This window comes from Lontra canadensis, unplaced genomic scaffold (assembly GCF_010015895.1).
Source record: "Lontra canadensis isolate GAN:19392208 unplaced genomic scaffold, GSC_riverotter_1.0 scaffold12, whole genome shotgun sequence".
Lineage (NCBI taxonomy): Eukaryota > Metazoa > Chordata > Mammalia > Carnivora > Mustelidae > Lontra > Lontra canadensis.
In genome coordinates, this window is record NW_022631006.1 from 19128232 (window position 1) to 19152357 (window position 24126).

The 24126-nt window shown below is 41.9% G+C and overlaps 2 protein-coding genes across 2 annotated transcripts in view; one reads left to right on the plus strand and one right to left on the minus strand.

The window, feature by feature from the left end:
• The window catches only part of RTF1 (RTF1 homolog, Paf1/RNA polymerase II complex component), a 52495-nt gene that overhangs the window by 19124 nt on the left and 9245 nt on the right, over window positions 1–24126 (minus strand). The window contains exons 2-4 of the mRNA XM_032856790.1: window positions 16634–16744; window positions 4942–5089; window positions 3724–3928 (exon numbers count right to left, since the gene is read on the minus strand). Of these exons, the coding sequence (XP_032712681.1) occupies window positions 3724–3928; window positions 4942–5089; window positions 16634–16744 (464 nt within the window). The remainder of the gene's footprint in view (window positions 1–3723; window positions 3929–4941; window positions 5090–16633; window positions 16745–24126) is intronic.
• On the plus strand, window positions 1969–2393 carry LOC116867235 (cytochrome c oxidase subunit 6B1-like). The gene has a single exon (XM_032856791.1). It carries the CDS (start codon window positions 1995–1997, stop codon window positions 2253–2255), a length of 261 nt encoding a protein of 86 aa, XP_032712682.1. The 5' UTR covers window positions 1969–1994; the 3' UTR covers window positions 2256–2393.

Sequence of the window (24126 nt, forward strand, 5' to 3'; positions counted from 1 at the left end):
GAGAGATCACAAGTAGGCAAAGAGGCAGGCAGAGAGAGAGGTGGAAGCAGGCCCCACACTGAGCAGAGATCCTGAAGCAGGGCTCGATCCCAAGACCCTGAGACCATGACCTGAGCCGAAGGCAGAGGTTTTCAACCCACTGAGCCACTAGGTGCCCCGCCAAAACAATCTTGAAAAAGAAAAACAAAGTTGGAGTACTCACACTTCCTAAGTTAAAAACTGACTACACAGCTACAGTTAACAAAACTGTGTAAGACAAACATATACATAAAAGGAATAGAATTGAGAGTTAACAAATAAGCATAAGTATATAATATGTTTATAATATATATAATTGATTTTTGACAAGTGTGCCAAGACTGCAGAAAGAACAGCTCTTTAAGAGGCACAGAGAAAGGGCGCCTGGGTAGCTCAGTCATTAAGCGTCTGCCTTCGGCTCAGGTCTTGATCCCAGGGTCCTGGGATCGGGCCCCACATCAGGCTCCCTGTTCCGCAGGAAGCCTACCTCTCCCTCTCCTACTCCCCCTGCTTGTGTTCCTGCTCTCACGCTCTCTCTCTCTCTCTCTCTCTCTCTGTCAAATAAATAAGTAAAATTAAAAAAAAAAAAGTCACCGAGACAACTAGATATTGAAATGCCAGTAATAAAGCTGGATCCCTACCTCACAACACATAAAAAAATGATCTCAAAATGGATCAAGGATCTGAAATTTTAAGACTCCTACAAGAAACCGTAGCAGTTAAATCTTCACGATCTTGGATTTGGCATATTCTCAGATATGACATTAAAAGCTTGAACAAGAGGGGTGCCTGGATTGCTCAGTGGGTTGGAGCCTCTGCCTTCAGCTCAGGTCATGATCCCAGTGTCCTGGGATCGAGCCCCCCATCAGGCTCTCTGCTCAGCGGGGAGCCTGCTTCCTCCTCTCTCTCTGCCTGCCTCTCTGACTACTTGTGATCTGTCAAATAGATAAATAAAATCTTAAAAAATAAATAAATAAATAAATAAATGTCTAATGTTTAAAAAATAAATAAATAAAAGCTTGAACAAGAAAGGGAAAAAATACTTCATCAAAATTAAATATTTTTGTGTATCAAACAATACTACCAAGAGAATGAAAAATACAACCTACAGAATTAGAGAAAATATCTGTAAGTCATATATTTGATAAGGGTTTGATAAGCAGACTATACAAAGAACTCTTACCACACAACAGCAAAAAGACAAATACCCCAGTTAAAAAATGGGCAAAGAATTTGAACAGATGTTTCTCCAAAGATATATAATTGCTCAACAAAGATATCATAAGATGGTCATATCATGAGTCAACAAGAAAATGTAAATAAAGACCACAACGAAATACTACTTTATATCCACCAGGGTAGTATTATCAAACAGCAGGGAAAATAACAAGTGTGGGCAAGGATGTGGAGATACTAGAACCCATACACAGGGCTGGTAGATGTGCAAAATGGTGCAGCTGCTGTGGACAACAGTTTGATGGTTTCTCAAATAATTAAACATAAAATTACCATATGACCCAGCAATTCCACTCTTAGGTCTATATCCAAAGGAACTGAAAGTAAGTACTCAAACAAATATTTGTACGCGAATGTTCATAGTAGCAAAAGGTAGGAACAACCCAAATGTCAATCAATAGATGAATAAACAAAATGTGGTATATACATTTTATATGCAAAGAAATATTATGTAGCCATAAAAAGGAATGAAGTACTGATGTGCTATGTAGATGAACTACTAAAGTGTGCCAAGTGAAAGCAGCCAGTCACAACAGACTACATAGTGTATGATTCCATTTACATAAAATGTCCAGAAATAGCCAAATCTGTAGAGACAGAAAGTAGATTAGTGGTTGCCTAGGGCTGGAAGGCTTGGGAGGAAACAGAGAAATGACTAGTAGTGATATAGGATTTCCCTCCAGGGTGTTAAAAATGTTCTGAAATTTGGAGGTTCTGCTGTGGTGTGTTTAGTCAGCACCATGGCAGAAGACATCAAAACCAAAATCAAGAACTACCCGACTGCCCCTTTTGACAGCCGCTTCCCCAACCAGAACCAGACCAGGAACTGCTGGCAGAACTACCTGGACTTCCACCACTGTGAGAAGGCAATGACTGCTAAAGGGGGCGATGTCTCCTTGTGTGAATGGTACCAGCGTGTATACAAGTCCCTCTGCCCCATATCCTGGGTGTGGGCCTGGGATGACCGCCGGGCAGAAGGCACATTTCCTGGGAAGATCTGAACTGGCTCCGCCCACCTCTCCTCTGTCCTCCGTCCTTCTCCCAGGGTGGTGAAGGGGGACCTGGATGTATGGTGATCCCCACCCTGGGATTCTGAATCATGGCCTAACTAATAATAAATACTCATTGGAAAAGTGTAAGACTGCGTATGTGTAAAAGAGCCAGGTGATCGGGCATGAAGCTGTGGTGGGAATTAATACCTTGACCAGTAAGAGGGGCTTCAGGCTGATTGTTTTTTTTCTGTTTTGTTTTGTTTCATGTTATTAAACTGACCACCTTATCTATACCAGACACTAGAGTGAGCGAGAGAATAGTCTCAAGCCCCTGGATGTGCTGAAATTCATCTGTATGTTCCCCTTTATTTACACAATTTCAAAAAACTTTTCTTGTGTAATTTTTGAACCACACGAAAAGAGTATAATAAAAATTCTGTGTACTCAAAAAAAAAAATGTTCTGAAATTTATTGAGATAAAGAGCTTTGTGAATATATAAAAGCCACTGAATTTTACACTTTAAATGGGTAGATTATGGTATGTGAAATGTATCTCAATGAAGTTATTTTAAAAAGTTAATAGCTTATTATTTACACAATATGCTTACATGTATCATCTCACTCAAGGCTTATAATAATCCCAAGGAAGAAACTGAGGCAGGAAGAGGGTAAGTGACTCATTCAGATCACCTGTCCAGTGAGTCTGAATTGAGCCTAGACAAATGTCAGTTTTTTTCACAAACTACCTTTAAAACTACCTGCACCCACCTTAAAATAATTTTTTAAGTGAAATAATTTTTTTTTAGTCTAATAAATTTAAAAATAAGTAAATAAAGCCTTTAGAACTGCCTTCTTAAAAAAAAAGATTTTATTTATTTATTTGACAGAGAGAAAGAAATCACAAGCAGGCAGAGAGGCAGGCAGAGAGAGAGGGGGAAGCAGGCTCTCTGCTGAGTAGAGAGCCCAATGCCGGGCTCAATCCCAGAACCCTGAGACCATGACCTGAGCCGAAGGCAGAGGCTTGACACACTGAGCTACCCAGGTGCCTTCTGAAGACTATTTTATTTCTAGAGGAAATAAACATGTTTATTTTTACTGTGAGATTACGTTATAAGATAAGGAAGAAGTCTGGTCATTTAAATATGGCAAAAGTAATTCAGAAAATACTGAAGTGGGGTACTTGGGTGGCTTAGTTGGTTAAGTGTTTACCTTCAGCTCAGGTCATGATCTCAGGGTCCTGGGATCGAGCCCTGTGTCAGGCTCCCTGCTCAGTGGGGAGCCTGCTTCCCTCTCTCTCTGCCTGCCTCTCTGCCTACTTGTGATCTCTGTCTGTCAAATAAATAAATAAAATATTAAAAAAAAAATAAAAAATTAAAAAGGAAAAAAAAGAAATTTTAAGAAGTTCCAAGTCTTGAATTCCGGGAAGATGGGGCTCTGAATATGAATTTTATCATTAAGGAATTAATTACAACATTACCTTTTTTTCAACACCTCCCTCTTCTCTATGCGGTTGAACAGTTCTTGCTCTCTCTCCTTCTCTGTCATCTGCTCCAGACGGGCCCGGTCTTCCTCATCGCCCATGAGGTCTTCCCCATAGCCATCATGGAACTCTTCATCTTCTGAGGATGAGTCGGAATCTGAACTGGAGGAGGAGCTGTTGCTGTCAGAATCTGACACCTCACCTACAGGAAGGCCCAAACATAAGATTAGACTATGCTACAGAAGCCTGAGGCCACAGAGATGACCCCACAGTGTTGATAATCATTGCCACCCCTCCTTGTATTGAAGTAAGCTCTATGCCCAACACAGGACCTAAACTCGAGACCCTGAGATCAAGACCTGAGCTGAGATCAAGAGTCAGATGCTCAACGGACTGAGCCACCCAGGCACTCCTTAGGCTCATAATTTCTTAAGTTAACCAACTGTTACCATGAGGGTTGAAAAATGGTGACTTTCAACAAGTTCTTCTATATTTATTAGTTGGCATTTAAAATATTCAATGTTTTAATGAGTCATTACACTGGTGAATTCTCAATGAAACTGGATCTTGACAGGATAAAGGATGATGGAAAAAGGCAGTATACATTACAAATGAGTATTAAGTTAAACTGGCAATTTAACAAGAACTCTGCTTGACTCAATTTAAGCTAATATTCACAGGCAATATGCTTAAAACCAGGTTTGGCCCATTCTATGCAGGCCAGTTTGTACATAAATGTTATTTCTTAAGAGAAATGTAAAGTTTAACATTCTAGTCCTGGAACAAGTTCACCTTCATCCTAGGTTTAGCAAAAATTCTGGAACTGGTTTCAAAATAAGAACATTTTTCCACTGAGTTTTGTATGTGGTTCAAGAATCTTCCTCTTCAGCCAGATCACGTATGTGTAACCAAGAGGAAGGAAAGAAAATGCAGGGTATTTGTAAAGAGCGTGGAGACTCTAATGCAGAGACTCCTCACAGGTTTGCTGGATGGGCTTTAGGCGCCTCACTAGCCCTTGGGAACTGTGTATTTCTCTTGCTTCATTCAAATTCTCAAAGGATCCATGACCACTGTGAAGGTTAGGGACCGCTGCAATAAAGATGGAGGCTATGCTGTAATGCAGCCCTGCCCAAGCCTCCTGCTCCAGTTCTGACTCTGTAGCTTCAACCTGACAAGAGTGGGAGTTCACCCCCAGGTCTGGGCCACATGGCTCACCTTCCTCAGGGGCTGAGCTCTCAGCAGAACTGTCTTTATCCGAACTGCCTGAGGAAGCAGTTTTGTTGGCTTGTTTCTTCATGGTTCCTTTCTTCTCTATTTTTCTGGCCTTTCCTTTCTTCTTATTTTTATTGCTCCCAAATGTCCACTACAAGGAGAAAAGAAAGAGGAAAACTGAAACAGGGACTTTATTGGGAAAAGCTGGAAGAGTCAAGAGTCAAATCTCTGATAATCATCAAAATGATTCTAAGAGTCTCTACTGCTTTCAACCCAAAACAAATACACTGTATATGAAGAAAGATGGATTTTTTTTCAAACTTTTGTTCAAAATTTGTTAAGTTCCAGTTTGTAATTTCTTAGAGATGGTAGATAATGGACATAACAAACATAAAATTTAAATAAAGTATTTTTTATCAAAACAGAAAAAACAGGTATGAACCTTATGGCAAGTCAACTGAGCTAACGAACTCAGATGGTACAGAAAACAGCTTCTATGGGACGCCTGGGTGGCTCAGTGGCTAAGTGTCTGCCTTCAGCTCAGGTCATGATCCAGGGTTCTGGGATCAAGTCCCCTACTGGGTTCCCTGCTCAGCAGGGAGCCTGCTTCTCCCTCTACCTGCAGCTCCCTCTGTTTGTGCTCTCTCTCTCAAATAAATAAAATCTTAAAAAAAAAAAAAAAAAAAGAACACAGCTTCTAATGTTTCTAATGGCATAGAGGGCAGTCATTGCTAAGGGTTAGTATGTCTGGGTTTCAATACACACAGGATGGTTTAGTTCTGAAGAGTCCCAGGAAGGCAGGGGATAAAGCCTGTGAGCAGGAGAAAACTGCAGAAAGCACAGGGAGAAAGGATGAAGTCCAATCTCTGGCATGGATGGTAGCATTGGTACCAAACTCAAGGAGGCAGAGAGTAAACGACATTATTTTATATATATATATATATACATGTGTGCATCTTTTTTTTTTTTAAACTGCATATGTAACACGATAACATAATGTTTAAATGTGATCAAAAACAGGAGATCCTACAGACATAAGGAGCTTGCAATTTGGGTTAACAGATAACAGGCAGGCAATGCACAGTCACCTCAAGGCCAATAAGGCTGTCTTCATCAAGCACTTGAATTATAGAAACGAAAGATTATATTGGTTGTTTTTAAAATTCACAAGAACTATTTGGTTATATTGGGGTGCCTGGGGTGCAGTGGGTTAAGCACCCGACTCTTAGTTTTAGCTCAGGTCAGATCTCAGGGTTGTGAGGGCGAGCCCTGTGTCAAGCTCCCAACCTAGCACCGAGTCTGCTTAAGACTCTTTCTCCCTCTCGCTCTCATTCCCCTCAATTAAATAAATAAATCTTAAAAAAAAAAAAAAAGACTGTTAAAACTATTTGGTTATATTAAACCAAACCATTTGATAGTTTAACTTGCCAATTTTAGGAGGATGACTTTAGGTGAAAAGTACTTTACTTGGGTGCTTTATCTTATGTACTACAAAAAATAATCTTCATCTTTCCAGCATCACATTGAATTACAGATCTAGTATTAACAGAAAATTTCTACATCTACTATTTAACAAAAGTACAGTTTTTCCTTTTCCTATAATGAGATGATAAATTAATTTCCTACCTCACAATAGTTAAGATCAGAAGTGAATTTATTTTGGAGGGTTTTTTGGGGGGTGGTGGAGGGGTAGTTCTGGTGGAATTTCCATCCTAGAAAGGTCCTTATGCGCTATTCTTAAAAGCCCAGTCTGCCAGATTAAAATACTGAAAAATCAAAATATTAAAACTGCTTTCACATTTTAATTTACTCTTAATTTTTAAAATAGATTTATTTGAGAATGAGAGAGAGGCAGGAATGTGCACATGTGTATGCACATGAGCAGGGGGAGGGGCAGAGAGAGAGAGATGGAGAAAAACAAACTCCCTGCTGTGTGGGGAGTCTGATGCAGGGCTCCATCCCAGGACCCCGAGGTAATGACCTGAGCTGAAACCCAGAGTTGGACGCTTAACCAACTGAGCCACCCAGGCGCCACTACTCTTAGTTATTTTAATTGCCATTTATTTTTATACATAAGAGCCAGGAAGAAGGGAAAAGTGAAAGAAAAAAAAAAAGTCACATGTTTAAGAAAGATGTATTAAATGAGTGAAATTTCTTTATAAGTGAATTTACCTCTCAAACTTTAACATTTCAACACCTCAATTACTATTTAGGAAGAAATCCCAATGCTTCACCTCTGAAGTCTACTCTTCAACCATTTCAAATTTTAATCACTCAAGGAAGATAATTATTAAGTCAGTTTGAAAGAATACAAAGGGTTCAATTTCTTAGTCAACTGAGCTAAAATGTATCAACTTCCCATGCTGACAACACACATATCTCTACAGGCAATAATGTATAAAACACCTTTGTTACTGGCTTTGGTTACAAGAAATAGCACAACCACACAGGTAGTAAGTAGTCAGCAGTTACTGGTTGGTTATGAAACCTCTTCTAAACAGGGTGTTGTGGCCCTCTGTCCCTCTACATATGAAGCGGCCGAGAGGGCAGAGGTGGAGATCCCAGTGTCATATGTGTGTTAAGAGTGGCTAGGTCTATTTCTGCCTACAGATTTGGGTTTCTCATGGGCAACAGAGTCAATTCTGCACTCCCTAGAAGAGGGACAAAAGTGTCTATGAGAGTAAAAAAGATGAATGCTAAATCAAGTCACACAGGTGAGTCGAATTCAGGAGGTGCCAGGAAGCTCCCTGGCTTCCTTATCCTTCCCCCTCTACCTGCTTCAATCTGCTACTACCTGAGCCTAGCAACCATCACTCATCTGCAGTCACTCATTTGCAGTCTCCGATGTTTATCCCTTGGGGGAAGAGGAGGAAAGATAAGAGTAAAAATAGAAGAAAATAAAATGCTTTGACTTCAAAAGGGATTTCCTGGCTGAATCTGAGTGGGAAGGGAACATCTTTTTTCCTTCCAACAATTTCAAAAGAAATGAGACAATAAAACGACCTCATTTGCCATGATGCTGACTCAACAGGGTCTGCCATGCCACTTCAAACATCAGCATCATGTATATGTGACAGGGCTTCAAGGGAATTATAGTGACATAGGTGATTTTACTTTAAAATGCAGATTCTTGGGGCGCCTGGGTGGCTCAGTCGGTTAACCGTCATACTCTTGGTTTTGGCTCAGGCGGTGCTCTCAGGATCAATATCAAGCCCCTTGACAGACTCCATGCTTATTAGCCCAGTCTGCTTGAGATTCTCTCTCCCTCTGCCCCTCCTGCTCATGCTCTCTCTCCAAAATAAATAAATCTCAAAAACAAACTTTTATTTCACCACCCAAAGATAAATAATCACTTGAAATTTGGGGCCAGTCTCATCAGGAATCCTGCTTCTCCCTCACCCACTCCCCTTGCTTGTGTTCCCTCTCTCGCTGTGTCTGTCAAATAAATAAAATCTTTAAAAAATTTGGGGGGCCAGTCCAATTATTATTTACGTATTACTACTTAATATAGAGAAATACACTCAAATGAGTTCCAATAATCTTCCAAAGATATTTTTTCTGGAGAATAGATCATGTTTATTTTTTATTTTATTCTATTTTGATTCCAGTATAGTTAATATACAATTATATTAGTTTCAGATCACATTTGTTATATTTTACTTTTACTCCCATAAACTATAGGTTCCTGAATATTTTTGGTCTAAGCACCTATTTTATTTTATTTTTTTTAAAGATTTTATTAATTTATTTGACAGAGATCACAAGTAGGCAGAGGCAGGCAGAGGGAGAGAGGAAGGGAAGCAGGCTCCCCGCTGAGCAGAGAGCCCAATGCAGGGCCTGATCCCAGGACCCCAGGATCATGACCCGAGCTGAAGGCAGAGGCTTTAACCCCCTGAGCCACCCAGGTGCCCCTAAGCACCTATTTTAAATATTTGCCCAGTATCTCTTCTCCCAAGATCACAGTCTCTGATAAACCATAAAGGACAGGGTCTAAGCTTATGGCAGGCAACATCAATATAGAAATATCTTAATCCAGTTATACAACCCAGAGGTTGCTCCCCAGTCCCTGCAAAAGACTTATTCTGCTGACTTTAAGAGAGAAGGTATATGAATCCTTCTTTCATTGCCAGTGTGTGTTAGTAAATGGAGTCTAAAGAATAAAGGACAAGATTAAAGGAATGCTCTGAGGCTTTCGCCATCCAGCAGAGAGTACAGGAAATGACCAGGCATTTTATTTTTTTTTTTTTAAGAGATTTATTTGTGGGGTATCTGGGTAGCTCAGTCGGTTAAGCGGCTGCCTTCAGCTTGGGTCATGATTCCACAGTCTTGGGATCGAGTCTTGCATTGGGCTCCTTGCTCAGCAGGGCCCTGCTTCTCCCTCTGCCTGCCTCTCCCCCTGCTTGTCTCTCTCTCTCTCTGACAAATGAATAAACAAAATCCTTAAAATAAATAAAAGATTTATTTACATGAGAGAGAGGATCTTCAAGCAGACTCCCTGGTGAGCAAAGAGCCTATGGCGAGGTTTGATCTCACCAACCAGGAGATCATGACCTGAGCTGAAACCAAGAGTCGGATGCTTAACCAACTGAGCCACCCAGGCACCCAACTGGCATTTAAAAATGTGTTTGGGGAGTTGCGACTCTTTTACTGAAAGGCAGGCTCTGTTATGACCTTGCAAGTGCCACACGTAAGGCAAGCATGAGAAGATAAGTGCCTGCGGAAGGGCAGCTGCATACAAAGGCCAGAGTGACCCCAGTGAGAGCTGCTCAGAAACAATCTGGGAAAAGGTGAGGATGCGGTGCCAGTCAGGCCTGTCACACACATGACTTCCCGCTTGCCCAGACCTTCTATGTGGAGGCAGGCCCACACACACCACCAGGGAAGCATCATGTAGACAAGCAGTCAAGAAAACCTCAAACAGAGACTGGAAAGAATATGTGTTCTTTTTTTTTTTTTTTTTTTTAAGATTTTTAAAAAAAATTTATTTATTTGACAGAGATCACAAGCAGGCAGAGAGGCAGGCAGAAAGAGAGAGGCGGAAGCAGGCTCCCTGCCAAGCAGAGAGCCTGATGTGGTGCTTGATCCCAGGACCCTGAGATCATGACCTGAGCCAAAGGCAGAGGCTTAACCCACTGAGCCACCCAGGCGCCCCAGAAGATGTGTTCTTAACTACTAAATGACATGAGAGGAGCACTTTGACTCTCACTGATGTAACAGATACTATAAGGGGCAGCATGATCTAATGATACAAGGAGGGTTAGTACTACACAGTCCTGTGCTAGCTTGAGCATGTGGAGGTGGTCTAAGCAGGTCCTACTCTGGGAAGCAGTTGACCTTATTGGCATCCGGCTGACAGACTGGAGGAACACAGTGTGGCAAGCGGTTGTTCTGGACTTGGGTAGCACTGAAATGCATCCTGGGGCAGAAAAGCAAAGAAACTTCAAGACTTCAGAGAGGTTATCTCTAATGGGCAAGGAAGATCATATTCTAGGTCTCAGGCTCCAGAGTAGAAACTACAGCAGGGCAGTTACTGTGAAATGAGTTTATAAGTAAAATGAAATACATTGAGGTAAGAAGTGTTCAAGAACAGCTGGGCTAGTGATAAACCACACTGGGATTAGGGGTTAAAAGAACGGGAATATAATCCAAGCCCTTCACCTGAGAGTGTTTCCTTATCTGTAAAGTAGGAATAATATTATTACCTTGACCACCTATTAGGGTAGTTTGAGACTCAAAGGAGACAGAGTAAGAGAAGTACACAGAGCACATCAGAAACCATGAAGTTCTGTATAAAGACAGGATACTATTTTATGATGGGAAAAGAAAACCAGAACTTTTATTAACATGTTCTAATATCATATCTGAAATAGGGGGAGTCCACATGATCTCTATGATGCCTTAGATTTTTGAAGTTGTAAGAATCTTCATGAACTGAGTGGTATATTAAGTCAAAACAACTATCAAAAGGATTCTATAGTCATTATTTTAGACTTTGACAGTGGCCAGCAAAGAAGTGTGTGGGAAGGACAGGGTTCCTGATCATGATGTTTTTTTCCCTGAAAGTCAGTGGAGTTAAGAGTAAATGCAATGTAACAGAATATTAAAGAGTATGAAGGATATGAAGGATAGCTAAAGAATATGAAGGGTAGCTCAGCTTTCTTTGTCCTTCTACTGTCTAATTAAAGTATAATCACGTATCACACAATCACGTATCACACACGTGATTACACAATCACGTAATCACACAATCACATATATTTAACTGGAAAATCTGACATCAAATCCCTACATTCAGTCACAAAAACTTACAGCCTGACTATGGAGATAAAAACAAAAGTGAAACAGCAGTCATACCCCCACCCCAAAAAAAGTAAAAGATAATCAGTAACTCCATCCCACTGCTTGGCTAAAGTGTCAAAACAAGTTTGAGCAAGTGGTCCATGAAAAGGACTTCATTTTTCCCAAATTCTTATGAGATTTTATGGTATCTAGACAAATGAGGTGCTACTGTGTGGTTACCTACATAGCCAAGAATCAACATGTGAAAAAAAAAAAATGCTTGTAAGCAATCCACAGAGCTTTTGCTAAAATTAAGTACTCAAACAGAGTATTTGTAGCAGGTCACCTCGGTTCCTAACCCCAGAGATCAGATGCAGGAAGTTAGGAGTAAAGAGACTACCAAAAGAGAACAGTGGCCACTTCTTACACTCACAGAGGAGAAAGAAAAGGTGTAGAATGCACTACACACAGCTCAGTACTCTGGAAGTCCTTATTTCACAATGCAAGAAGTGCCATTCATAGTCATGACTAAATCAGCAAGGAAAACTATATAACAATACCTAGCAAAAAATTTTTCAAGTAGAGTGACTGTCTAGATTTTCAACAGTACTGGGGTAATTCATCTACATGTAACATCTTGTTCTAGAGGTATGGTGTGCACGAAAACTCCACTAAACCAATATCCACACAGGAAAATACTAGCTTAGCAAGGGAGGCCCTTCTAGAGCTCATGCTAATTAGGTATTATCTGTATGGTAAAGCAATTACAACATGCTCTTGGATATCTAGGTCGACTTCCCCAAGAAGTTGTTACTAAATGAATTTATAAGCAAAAGTATCATTTTCCCCAAAATGTTCTATTAATAAAAATACTGGAACCAGCAAGAGATAAGAGAGTGGGAATAGGAGTGCAACTAGATCCAAGCAAGAGAATCTGAACGATCAGATAAGAAAAACAGAGAAGAAGCCTCAGAAAGAAAGTAGAGCAAAATGAAAGCGGGGTTGGGGGGGTGGGGGGGTGGGGGTAGCAAGAGGAGAGCAATGTCTTCAAAGAGGTGAGTGGGGGCATAATTGCCACCAAGAAGACTGTTGGAAGTTCTGGGGAAGAAAAAACAGGTGTGACAAGTACTACAGGGCTGGGCCAAATGCTTTTATTTCTCAAAAATGTTCAAAACAAGACTATACACGAAACATTAAAAGATAACTCTCGCTTAGGAAGAGGATATTAGAAGATAATTCAGCTGTTTCTTACTTTGTCCAATGTAGTTTTATACGATTCTGAATTAAAAAAAAGGGTTTTGGTTTTTCAATGTGATTTTTACTAGTAATAGGTAAGGAAATTGGGGCCTCCTTATCTAGCTGAAGCTGTTTCTATGAGATCTGCCATGTTTTTGTGAGTTTTTCATTTTTAAGATTTTATTTATTTTTTATTTTATTTTATTTTTTAAAAGATCTTATTTATTTATTTGTCAGAGAAAGATCACAAGTAGGCAGAGAGGAAGGAAGAGAGAGAGAGAGAGAAGCAGGCTCCCTGCCGAGGTAAGAGCCTGACGCAGGGCTCGATCCCAGGACCCCAAAGACCATGACCCAAGCCAAAGGCAGAGGCCCAACTCACTGAGCCACCGAGGCGCTCCTAAGATTTGATTTTATTTATGTATTTATGTATTTATTTATTTATTTGACAGACAGAGGTCATAAGTAGGCAGACAGGCAGGCAGGGCGTGGGGGAAGCTGAGCAGAGAGCCCAATGTGGGGCTTCCCCAATGTCCATAACCCCGCACCGGCAACCCTCAGTTTGTTTTGCAAGATTAAGAATCTCTTATTGTTTGTCTCCCTCCCAATCCCATCTTGCTTCATTTCCCCCCCTCCACCCCAATCCCTAGGATCATGACCTGAGCAAAAGGGAGACGCTTAACTGACTGAGCCACCCAGGCATCTCAAGGATTTAAAAAAAATCTTTTTTTAACCTTTTTGGACAGTTTGTTTAACCATCCAAGATAATGCTATTCACCCTAGCTCTGAGGTGCTAAGTTGTAGCCTGGGCCAAAGACTGATATGATAATACAAACCAAAAAGGCACTTTCCATTTTTTTCTTTTTAAGATTTTAATTATTTATTTGACAGAAAGAGTGTGAGCAAAGGCAGGGAGAGCAGCCAGACTCCCCAGTGAGCAGGGAGCCTGATGTGGTACTTGATTTCAGAACCCTGGGACTGTGACTGGAGCCAAAGGCAGATGCTTAACCGACTGAGCCACGCAGGCATCCCAAAAAAGCACCTTTCCGAATGACTGTGTTATAGAGGCTGCTATTCCAAGTCAAGGGTTGGGGGAAGGAGACTGGAGTGGACCCTGGGATCCAGAGGCAGCAGCAAGAGTGAAGAACTCTGTGGGGAAAAGTTCTTCAAAGTCTCATTCCCCACTGAGCTGGGTACAGCTTGTTCTCTAACAAGCACATAAGCAGTTGGGTCACATTCTAAAGTGAAGACATTTAGACTTGGTTGAGTAGCTGTGACTGTTATAAGAGAACTTTATTGATATACTATACATATATATATATATATATTTATATTTATATTAACATATAATGTATTATTTGCCCCAGGGGTACAGGTCTGTGAATCATCAGGCTTACACATTTCACAGCACTCACCATAGCATACACCATCCCCAGTGCCCATAACCCAACCATCCTCTCCCTATCCCTCCTCCCCCGCTGGAACCCTCAGTTTGTTTTGTGAGATTAAGAATCTCTTATGGGGGCGCTTGGGTGGCTCAGTGGGTTAAGCCACTGCCTTCAGCTCGGGTCATGATCTCAGGGTCCTGGGATCGAGTCCCGCGTCGGGCTCTCTGCTCAGCAGGGAGCCTGCTCCCTCCTCTCTCTCCGCCTGCCTCTCTGTCTACTTGTGATCTGTCAAATAAATAAATAAAATCTTAAAAAAAAAAAAAAAAAAGAATCTCTTATGGTTTGTCTCCCTCCCAATCCCATCTTGTTTCATTTTTTCCTCCCCTACCCCCAATCCCCAGCCCTGCCTCTCACATTCCTCATATCAGAGATCATATAATTGTCTTTCTCTGATTGACTTATTTTGCTCAGTATGATACCCTCTAGTTCCATCCATGTCGTTGCAAATGGCAAGATTTCATTTCTTTTGATGGCTGCATAGTATTCCATTGTGTGTATGTATATGTAGGTGTGTGTGTGTGTGTGTGTATGTACACACACACACACACACACACACACCACATCTTCTTTATCCATTCATCTGTTGATGGACATCTAGGTTCTTTACATAGTTTGGCTATTGTGGACATTGCTGCTACCAACATTTCGGGTGCACAGGCCCCTTCAGGTCACTATATTTGTATCTTTAGGGTAAATACCCAGTGAGCCTACTGCTTTTCTAAAAGACTTGAGTTATTTTATCAATTTGAGAGGAATTATTATTCCTCATTAGTTAATATAGTATATTAAAAAGAAAAAAGAAAAAAACCCACATATTCATTACCTCTTGCTATGGAAAGCAATTTTAGATTAAATTATTTGAAGATTAAGAGAACGTCACTACAATCAGAATACAATCATTCCTAATTTGCAGATAGATGCAGGACACTGATAAATATTATTCTAGATGTTAATTAAATTTCATTATAATAAAGACTTTTTTTTACTTCAGTGGAACTTTAAAACATAATTAAGTACACTATTAAAAATACTTTCCTGGGGTACCTGAGTAGTTCAGTCACATAAGCGTTTGACTAAATCTCAGCTTGGGTTCTGATCTCAGAGCTGTGAGTTCAAGCCCCATGCTAGACTCCACTGTGTGTGTGTGTGTGTGTGTGTGTGTGTGTGTGTGTGTGTATCCCCCACTCCACCCCCAAGACTTCAGGGTATGAGATTCAAAAGAAAGGTGGTATCTAGCCTCTCTCCAGGAAATTACTCTGCTCAGCAGGGAGCCTGCTTCCTCCCTCTTCTCTCTCTGCCTGCCTCTCTGCCTATTTGTGACCTCTGTCTGTCAAATGAATAAATAAAATCTTTAAAAATAAATAAAATAATCAAATGAGGAACACATAGGAGGGCTTCAAAGACCTTTCCCTTCATCCCTCTCTTCCATTTAGGTTCTAGAGCTTTTAGGGCCTTGTTTGGTGGTGCACAGTTTGGGAAAGTCACCTTGGTTTACACAATGAACAGCTGAATTTTCCTCCTGAAAAATTACCACCATCACCCTGAGGCTGTTGATTCAATCTGTCCAAAGAAAGCTTCTTGTCTTGCTAAAGTATTTCCCACTAACACCACTAACATATGGCATTTTGGTTTTTGTGTGTGTGTGTTTTTTTTCAATAATTTTATTTATTTATTTGTTTATTTAAAGCTTTTTATTTATTTATTTATTTGACAGACAGAGATCACAAGTAGGCAGAGAGGCAGGCAGAGAGAGAGGAAGGGAAGCAGGCTCCCTGCTGAACAGAGAGCCCGATGCGGGGCCCGATCCCAGGACTCTGGGACCACAACCCGAGCCGAAGACAGAGGCCCTAACCCGCTGAGCCACCCAGGCACCCCTAATTTTATTTATTTTAAAAAAGATTTTATTTATTCATTTGACAGAGATCACAAGTAGGCAGAGAGAGAGGAAGGGAAGCAGGCTCCCTGCTGAGCAAAAAGCCCGATGCAGGGCTGGATCTCAGGACCCTGGGATCATGACCTGAGCCGAAGGCAGAGACTTTAACCCACTGAGCCACCCAGGCGCCCCTTATTTATTTATTTTTTAAGCCACAGTGAATATGGGGCTTCAACTCAGGACCCTAACATCAAAAATTGCATGCTCCACTGACTAAGACAGCCAGCCACCCCAACATAAGGCATTCTCTCTCTTTATCTTTTAAAGATTTCATTATTTATTTGAGAGAGAGAGAGTACTTGCATATGAGTTGGGGGGGGGGGCGCGGAGGGAGAGAATCTTCACGCAGACCCCTTGCTGACCACAGAGCCCAGTAGGGGGCTTGATCTTAAGCCCTGAGATCATGACCTGAGGCAAAATCAAGAGTCCAGTGCTTAACTACTGGCCACCCAGGCATCCCCAGAATTTCTTTTCTAGCATGAGAGTGGAATGAAAACAATGACAACAAAAAAGATAAAGAGATGAAGACTAACAGGTTGTGCTTCTTCTTTTGCAACAGGGCTGGAAACAAGTGACTAAACGATGGTGGCTAGTGCCATGCAGAGGGGCCTACTAGGTAACAGACAGCAGAAGGAAACATAAAAATTCGAGAGCTTTCCTTACACAATTTTTTTGCCCCTAAGAAGTTCTGGTACATCTCAGGCATTAAGGTCTCAGTTTAAGGAAAAGAGGCTGTCAAGAGTCACCAACTCAGGGCCCTCAAATACGACTCAGTCCCCGGGACGATGCCCTCCACACCCACCTCATCATCACTGTTAGACGTCTCCGAGTCTGAGGAGGCTGCAGGCTGACTCACAGGCGGCTCCTTCTCCTCAGAGTCACTCCGCTTCCGCTTTGCCAGGGACAAGAGCTCCTAACAGGGCAGAAGCAGACACATGAGTTTTTTTCAACACAGAAAAAACATTCAAGAATAGCAAAATGCCCACCTTCCCTAGGTCTCTTCTACCTCTTTGTGCTTTCAATCAAAAGACATCATCATGGGAACTTTTATCACACGAGTAGACAGGCTGCCAGTATTCCTAAGCACTAAAGAAATGTTTTCAAAATTTGTCCCTTTCTTCTTAACAGGAAATGTACGTCTCAAATGGGAAGACGACTGGAGAACTGAACTGGAGGTTATTCCCAAATTGCCATCATTTCCTCTATCAGCTACAGAAGTACTGATTCTTCGGAACTGATTTGAGAACCATATTTTCAAAGGTAATTTGCTCACTGTTCTTACTGGTATAGCTAACTAATACTCCAAGCATCCTCTTAATGTAAATCATGGAGAAACTGGATTTGTGGGACTATACTGAATAAAGCTGACAAACTACAATTTTCTAAGATAATTATTTTTTAAGTGGGTTTCATACCCAACAAGGAGCCCAAAGCGGGGCTTGAACTCCTGACCCTGAGATCGAGACCTGACGTGAGATCAAGAGTCAGATGCTTAACCAACTGAGCCACCCAGGAGCCCCTCTAAGACCATCTTTTATTCTGAATGCTTGAACCACGGGGGGAAATAAGTATATTTTTGGTGTTTAAGATTTCATTTATTTATTTGATAGAAAGAGAGATCGCAAGTAGGCAGAGAGGCAGGTGGGGGCGGGGGAGTAGGCTCCCTGCTGAGCAGAGAGCCCAATGTGGGGCTTGATCCCAGGACCCTGAGATCATGAAATGAGCCGAAGGCAGAGGCTTAACCCACTGAGCCACCCAAGCACCCTTATTTTTGGTGTTTAATCCAGAGCCTGAAAACAGCAGTAAGTGTTCTGGCTTCTACATCAGTATCCTAATTTGACAACCCAAATGTTCCCACTCACGACTATGCCTTCCTTGTTCTGGTATTTATGACAGATTACAGGGGAAGGGATGTGCCACTAAGTGTCATGGCTAGAACCAGACTTTGCTTTCACATGGTTCCTCTCTCCTCTTACTTCTCACCAACTCAGTCCAGTCACTCAAACATGCTACAAAAGGAAACTTCTCTAGTTCCTGCCCTCTGTAATATCAGTACCAGTTTGAAATTATACTGCCCTATCTAACATTTAATCTTTATGACAACCTGAAGGTAAGTATTGTCATCATCCCCATTTGAAGATGAAACTAAGCAGCAAGAAAGGTTAGAAACTTACTCAGGGTAACACAGCTAGTACATGAGAGAGCCAGAATTCAAACCAGGGCAGACAGAACCCTACCTTGTAATTCAGTCATGGTTTACCACTCTAAAACATTTTCCCTTCTGCCAACAAAGAGAAAATACAACTAATAAATACTAGTAATGTTATTTATTGATGATGATGGTGCTATACAATTATAGGTCAAATGCCAAGATGGATTTTAAAATAATAGAGTGCTATTAAGTATCTGTTTTCTGCTTCCAGTCTCTTTCTATTTTAGGAGTATACTCCCCTGGCCAGAATAAGAAAATGACCTTCTCAGATTAACAGCTGACCTGCTCTCTTCCTTCATAAGCAGTCATGAAATGCTACTCTTCTCATTTCACTGAAGAGAGGTACCACACCAACTTCCTCAAAAGGCTGAAGATCATAAGAACACTCAACTTTTTCATTCCAAAATAGTAACTCCTATTGACCAAATGCAAATTACAGCAATAAGTATGTGTTTACTGTGTTTTAAAAACTTGAGGAGGCACCTGGCTGGGTTAGTCCATGCAGCATGGCTCTTAATCTTGTGGTTGTGGGTTCGAGTGCCCCCACTGGGTATAGAGATTAAAAATAAAATCTTAAAAAAATAAAACAAAGGGGCACCTGGGTGGCTCAGTGGGTTAAAACCTCTGCCTTCGGCTCGGGTCATGATCCTTGGGTCCTGAGATCGAGCCCCACATTGGGCTCTCTGCTCAGCGGGGGGCCTGCTTCCTCTTCTCTCTCTGCCTGTCTCTCTGCCTACTTGTGATCTCTGTCAAATAAATAAATAAAATCTTTAAAACAGAAACAAAAACAGGGGCAACTGAGTGGCTCAATTGGTTATGCATCTGGCTTCAGCTCCGGTTATGATCTTGGGTCCCGGAACTGAGCCCTCCAATAGACTCTGTGCTCAGTGGAGCATCTGCTTGTCCTTCTCCCTTGTCCCTCCCTCCACCCATGTGCGTAGGCACATGCTGGCGCTCTCTCTCTCTGACAAATGAAATCTTTTTTTTTTTAAAAGATTTTATTTATTTGTTAGAGAGAGAGAGAGAGCATGCTCGAGCACAGGCAGACAGAGTGGCAGGAAGAGGCAAAGGGAGAAGCAGGCTCCCCGCCAAGCAAGGAGCCTGATGTGGGACTCAATCCCAGGACGCTGGGATCATGACCTGAGCCAAGGGCAGCCGCTTAACCGACTGAGCCACCCAGGCATCTTGATAAATGAAATCTTTAAAAACATAAATAAATAGGATGCCTGGGTGGCTCAGTCAGGTAAGCAGCTGCCCTTGGCTCAGGTCATGATCCTAAGGTCTTGGGATCAAGTCCCGCATCAGGCTCCTTGCTCTGCAGGGAGCCTGCTTCTCCCTCTGCCTGCCACTCTCCCTGCCTGTGCTCACTCTCTCTGATTAAATAAATAAATAATAAAAATTGAAAAGTTAAAAAAAACCCAGGTGTAATTTACATATAGTACATTTTATCCTGTTTTATGTATAAATTCTAAGAATTTGACAAATACATACAGTTTAACCATTCCCACAATCAAGATATAGGACAATTCTATCATCCCTACAAATATTGCTATAATTTGCATTTGGTCAAGAGAAGTTATTGTTTCGGTATTAAAAAAAAGTAGAGGGGCGCCTGGGTGGCTCAGTGGGTTAAAGCCTCTGCCTTCGGCTCAGGTCATCATCCCAGGGTCCTGGGATCGAGCCCCACATCGGGCTCTCTGCTCAGCAGGGAGCCTGCTTCCTCCTCTCTCTCTGCCTTTCTCTCTGCCTACTTGTGATCTCTGTCAAATAAATAAAATCTTAAAAAAAAAAAAAAAAAGTAGAATGTTCTCATGATCTTTAGCCTTTTCAGGAAGTCAGTGCTCTTTATATCCTCCATCCTCTGACAACCACAGACCCGTTTTCTGCGCCTAAAGACAGATCTGCCTATTGGAGACTACCACATAAATAGAATCGTATAGTATGCAGCCTTTTGGGTCTGGCTTCTTAGCATAATGCCTTTGAGATTCATCCAAGCGTCAGCACATATTGTAGTTTGTTCCGTTTTCTCGTTAAGTAGTATTCCATTGTGTGGATGTACCATACTTCACCAGCTGAAAAACATTTGGGTTGTTTCCATTTGGAGGCAATTACATCCTCATATGTAGGTTTTTATGTACATGTAAGATTTTTTTTTAAAGATTTATTTTATGGGTGACTCGGTTGGTTAAGCATCGAACTCTTGATTTCAGCTCAGGTCATGATCTCCCCAGGTCCTGGCTGGGACTAAGCCTGCATCAAGGTTCCTACTCAGGGGGTAGTCTGCTTCAACCTTTCCCTCTCTCTCTGCCCTTCCCCCCTGCCCGTGCTCTCTCCCCTAAATAAATTTCTTAAAAATCTTGGGGCGCCTGGGTGGCTCAGTCTTGGACATCTGCCTTTGGCTTGGGTTGTGGTCCCAGGGTCCTGGGATCGGCCCCGCATCGGGCTCCCTGCTCAGTGGGAAGCCTGCTTCTCCCTCTCCCACTCCTTCTCCCACTCCCTCTCTCACTGTCCCTCTGTGTCAAATAAATAAATAAAGGGGCACCTGGGTGGCTCAGTGGGCTAATCCTCTGCCTTTGGCTCAGGTCATGACCTCAGGGTCCTGGGATCGAACTCCTCATCAGGCGCTCTGCTCAGTGTAGAGCCTGCTTCCCTCCCTCTCTCTGCCTACTTGTGAACTCTCTCTCTGTCAAATAAATAAATAAATAAATAAAATCTTAATAAATAAAATCTTTTAAAAAAAAATCTATTTTAGAATGAGAGTGCGTGTGGGCAAGGTAACTTGAGTTGGGCGGGGGGTGGGTGGCCAGAGGGAGTAGGAGGGAAAAAATCCTCATCCCTACTAAGCTTGGAGCCCAATGTGGACCTTGATCCCCAGACCCTGAGATCATGACCTGAGCCAAAATCGAGTCAGATGCTTAACTGCCTGAGCCACCACCCAGGCACCCCTAAATATGATTTTTTAAAAAGATTTTATTTATTTATTTGACAGACAGAGATCACAAGTAGGCAGAGAGACAGGCAGAGAGGAGGAAGCAGGCTCCCTGCTGAGCAGAGAGCCTGATGTGGGGCTCGGTCCGGGCATCGGGCTCGGTCCCTGGAATCATGACCTGAGTGAAGGCAGAGGCTTTAACCCACTGAGCCACCCGGGTGCCCCTAAATGTAAGTTTTTATTTCACTTGGGTAAATACCTAGAAGTGGGATTGCTGGGTTACATGGTAATTGGCATATGGCCTTTACTGTTATCTTTTCCCCTACATTATCTTAATGCAAATTTATAAAATTTAGAAAAATTTCTGGTATGTAATCTCTTTCCTGACCCTTTGAGGTTCACTGATGCACTAGAAATCTATTTTATTTTATTTATTTTTTTTTAAGAGATTTTATTTATTTATTTGACAGACAGAGATCACAAGTAGGCAGAGAGGCAGGCAGAGAAAGAGGAGGAAGCAGTCTCCCTGCTGAGCAGAGAGCCCGATGTGGGGCTCGACCCAAGGACCCTGGGATCATGACCTGAGCCGAAGGCAGAGGCTTTAACCCACTGAGCCACCCATGCGCCCCTAGAAATCTATTTTAATACCAACTCATTTTAACAGGGATTTAGATAACTATCAATCAAATCCTATCCTGAAACATTAACTATTAGTAGACATTCATTAAAAGTTACTACAACTAAAGTGTTAAAATGTTAACACTGCCTTCCTGTTAAAGTTCCCCTCTATATTAAAAACCTAACAATGGCTCTCCTTCACCAATGAACAACTGCATCTGATAGACACAGACCTCCTACGACACAAATACCATATTAACCATAGTATGGTGACAGCAAATAACTTTTTTTTTTTTTTAAGATTTTATTTATTTGTTTGACAGAGAGAGATTACAAGTAGGCAGAGAGGCAGGCAGAGGGGCGGGGGAAGCAGGCTCCCTACTGAGCAGAGAGGCCACTGCGGGGTTGGATCCCAGGATACTGAGATCATGACCTGAGCCAAAGGCAGAGGCTTAACCCACTGAGCCACCCAGGTGCCCCAGCAAAGACCTTCTTAACAGTGTGATATATACCCTTTCCACAAGTTAAGATTTGTGCAGGAAGTTACTGGGGGAACCCATGTCAAGGTTCTCTTTATAGTCAAGTCTGCTAGTCTACTTAGGGCTTGTAAGTACAGGTAAACAGAACAACGTGCAACAGAAAGGTCTTTCGAACATGCACATGTGAAAAGACCATCAGACTGACCACCTGTAGGGGTAACTGATTCAACACCTGGACTTTGAAAGTCAATCTAGAACTGATTCATGCACCGGCTCTCCTGCCAGCTGGATTCAACTGTACCATGCTGTTGAGAGAAGTCTGTGTGTCCAGTGGCTCTCTCCCATCACCGTCCCTATTTCATCTCATCCAGTAAAAACCTTCCCTACTTATCTCGGTATTCATCTAAGGGAATGGTAGTCGGGGGTGACAGCATGGCATATAAAATTTAAGCCGAACTACAGATCTGGCTAAATTAAGGCCAATGCCCAACATACTGCAGGTATGGGTGTGTAGGATGCCTCATCTGGCTTCTAGAGTTTCATTAATATTAACATTGCTCAAAAGCCGTATTTAACATTAAAATACACTGCCAAAATTGAGACCCTAAAATAAAGCAAGTCTCACAGCACTAACGTAATCTTTGTTAAAATAGCATTATTCTGGTTAAGGTTAGACTTCTAATCCCATCAATATGTGAAGATTCATAAACCTTAACATTTAATCCCCCTCCCCATCATTCACAGTATACATTTTGTGATGTCATATCAGGATCAATTGGTAGTAGTAAAGCAACCTAGCTCCCTCTCACTTACTTAAAGGAAATTAAACCTCATCTCTTTAATCAAACCTCCCATGATCACATGAAAGTGGGATAAATATTCTGCACCCCAGAAATGAGACTAAACCCTATGGATAGGCCTCAGAGGTTTTTATGGCTAATTAGCATGCTGAGCTCTTTTTCCCTTATTCATTCCACAAACTAACTACTATAAATAATTTCTACCAGCTAGTATGACCAAACATCTTGGTTTGCTCAGGACTGTCCTGGTTTTAGCACCGAAAGTCCTGAATTCTAGGAAACTCTTCAGTTCCAGGCAAACTGGGATAGAGGGTCACCTGACTACCAGCACCTATCATGTACCACCAAGCTCTGGGGAGACAGTCATGAAAAAGGATACATAGTCCTTGACCTCATGAAATTTAAAACTGAGTGAGGGAGACAAATAATAAACAGAAAAAACTCACTACATCTCATGATAAGGGCTAAGAAGAAGAGAATCAAGTGAATGGGGAATGTATCTGAGATACAGTGATCTGAGGAGGCTTCTCTGAGGCAACGACATTTAGGCTGAGACTAGGAACTTTGAAGGAGGGAAGAGAGGTGCAGTTTTATGGATAGACATCTTCAGATGGAACAGCTAAGGTCCTGAAGCTGGCAACAGCTTGGCTTAGTCAAATAACTAAGAAGAACCAGTGGGACTGGAGCTTAGCAGGCAAGGGGGAGAACAGCAAAAGGTTGGTTACAGATAAGAAGAAACCGGATCATTCCAGGATTTATAAAACAGGACCAGGAGCAAGCATCTTATTTGAAGGCAATGGGAAGTCACCAAATGGTTTTAAGTGGAGTAATCATCCCCAGAGTTTATTATTTTTTTTATTTTATTTTTTAAAGATTTTATTTATTTATTTGACAGGCAGAGATCACAAGAAGGCAGAGAGGCAGAGAGAGAGGAGGAAGCAGGCTCCCTGCTGAGCAGAGAGCCCGATGCGGGGCTTGATCCCAGGACCCTGGGATCATGACCTGAGCCGAAGGCAGAGGCTTTAACCCACTGAGCCACCCACTCGCCCCCTATTTTTTTTTTTTAAAGATTTTATTTATTTATTTGACAGAGAGAGATCACAAGTAGGCAGAGAAGTGGGTAGGGAGAGAGGAGGAAGCAGGATCCCTGCTGAACAGAGAGCCCCATGTGGGGCTTGATCCCAGGACCCTGGGATCATGATCTGAGCTAAAGGCAGAGGCTTTAACCCACTGAGCCACCCAGGCGCCCCCCCCCCC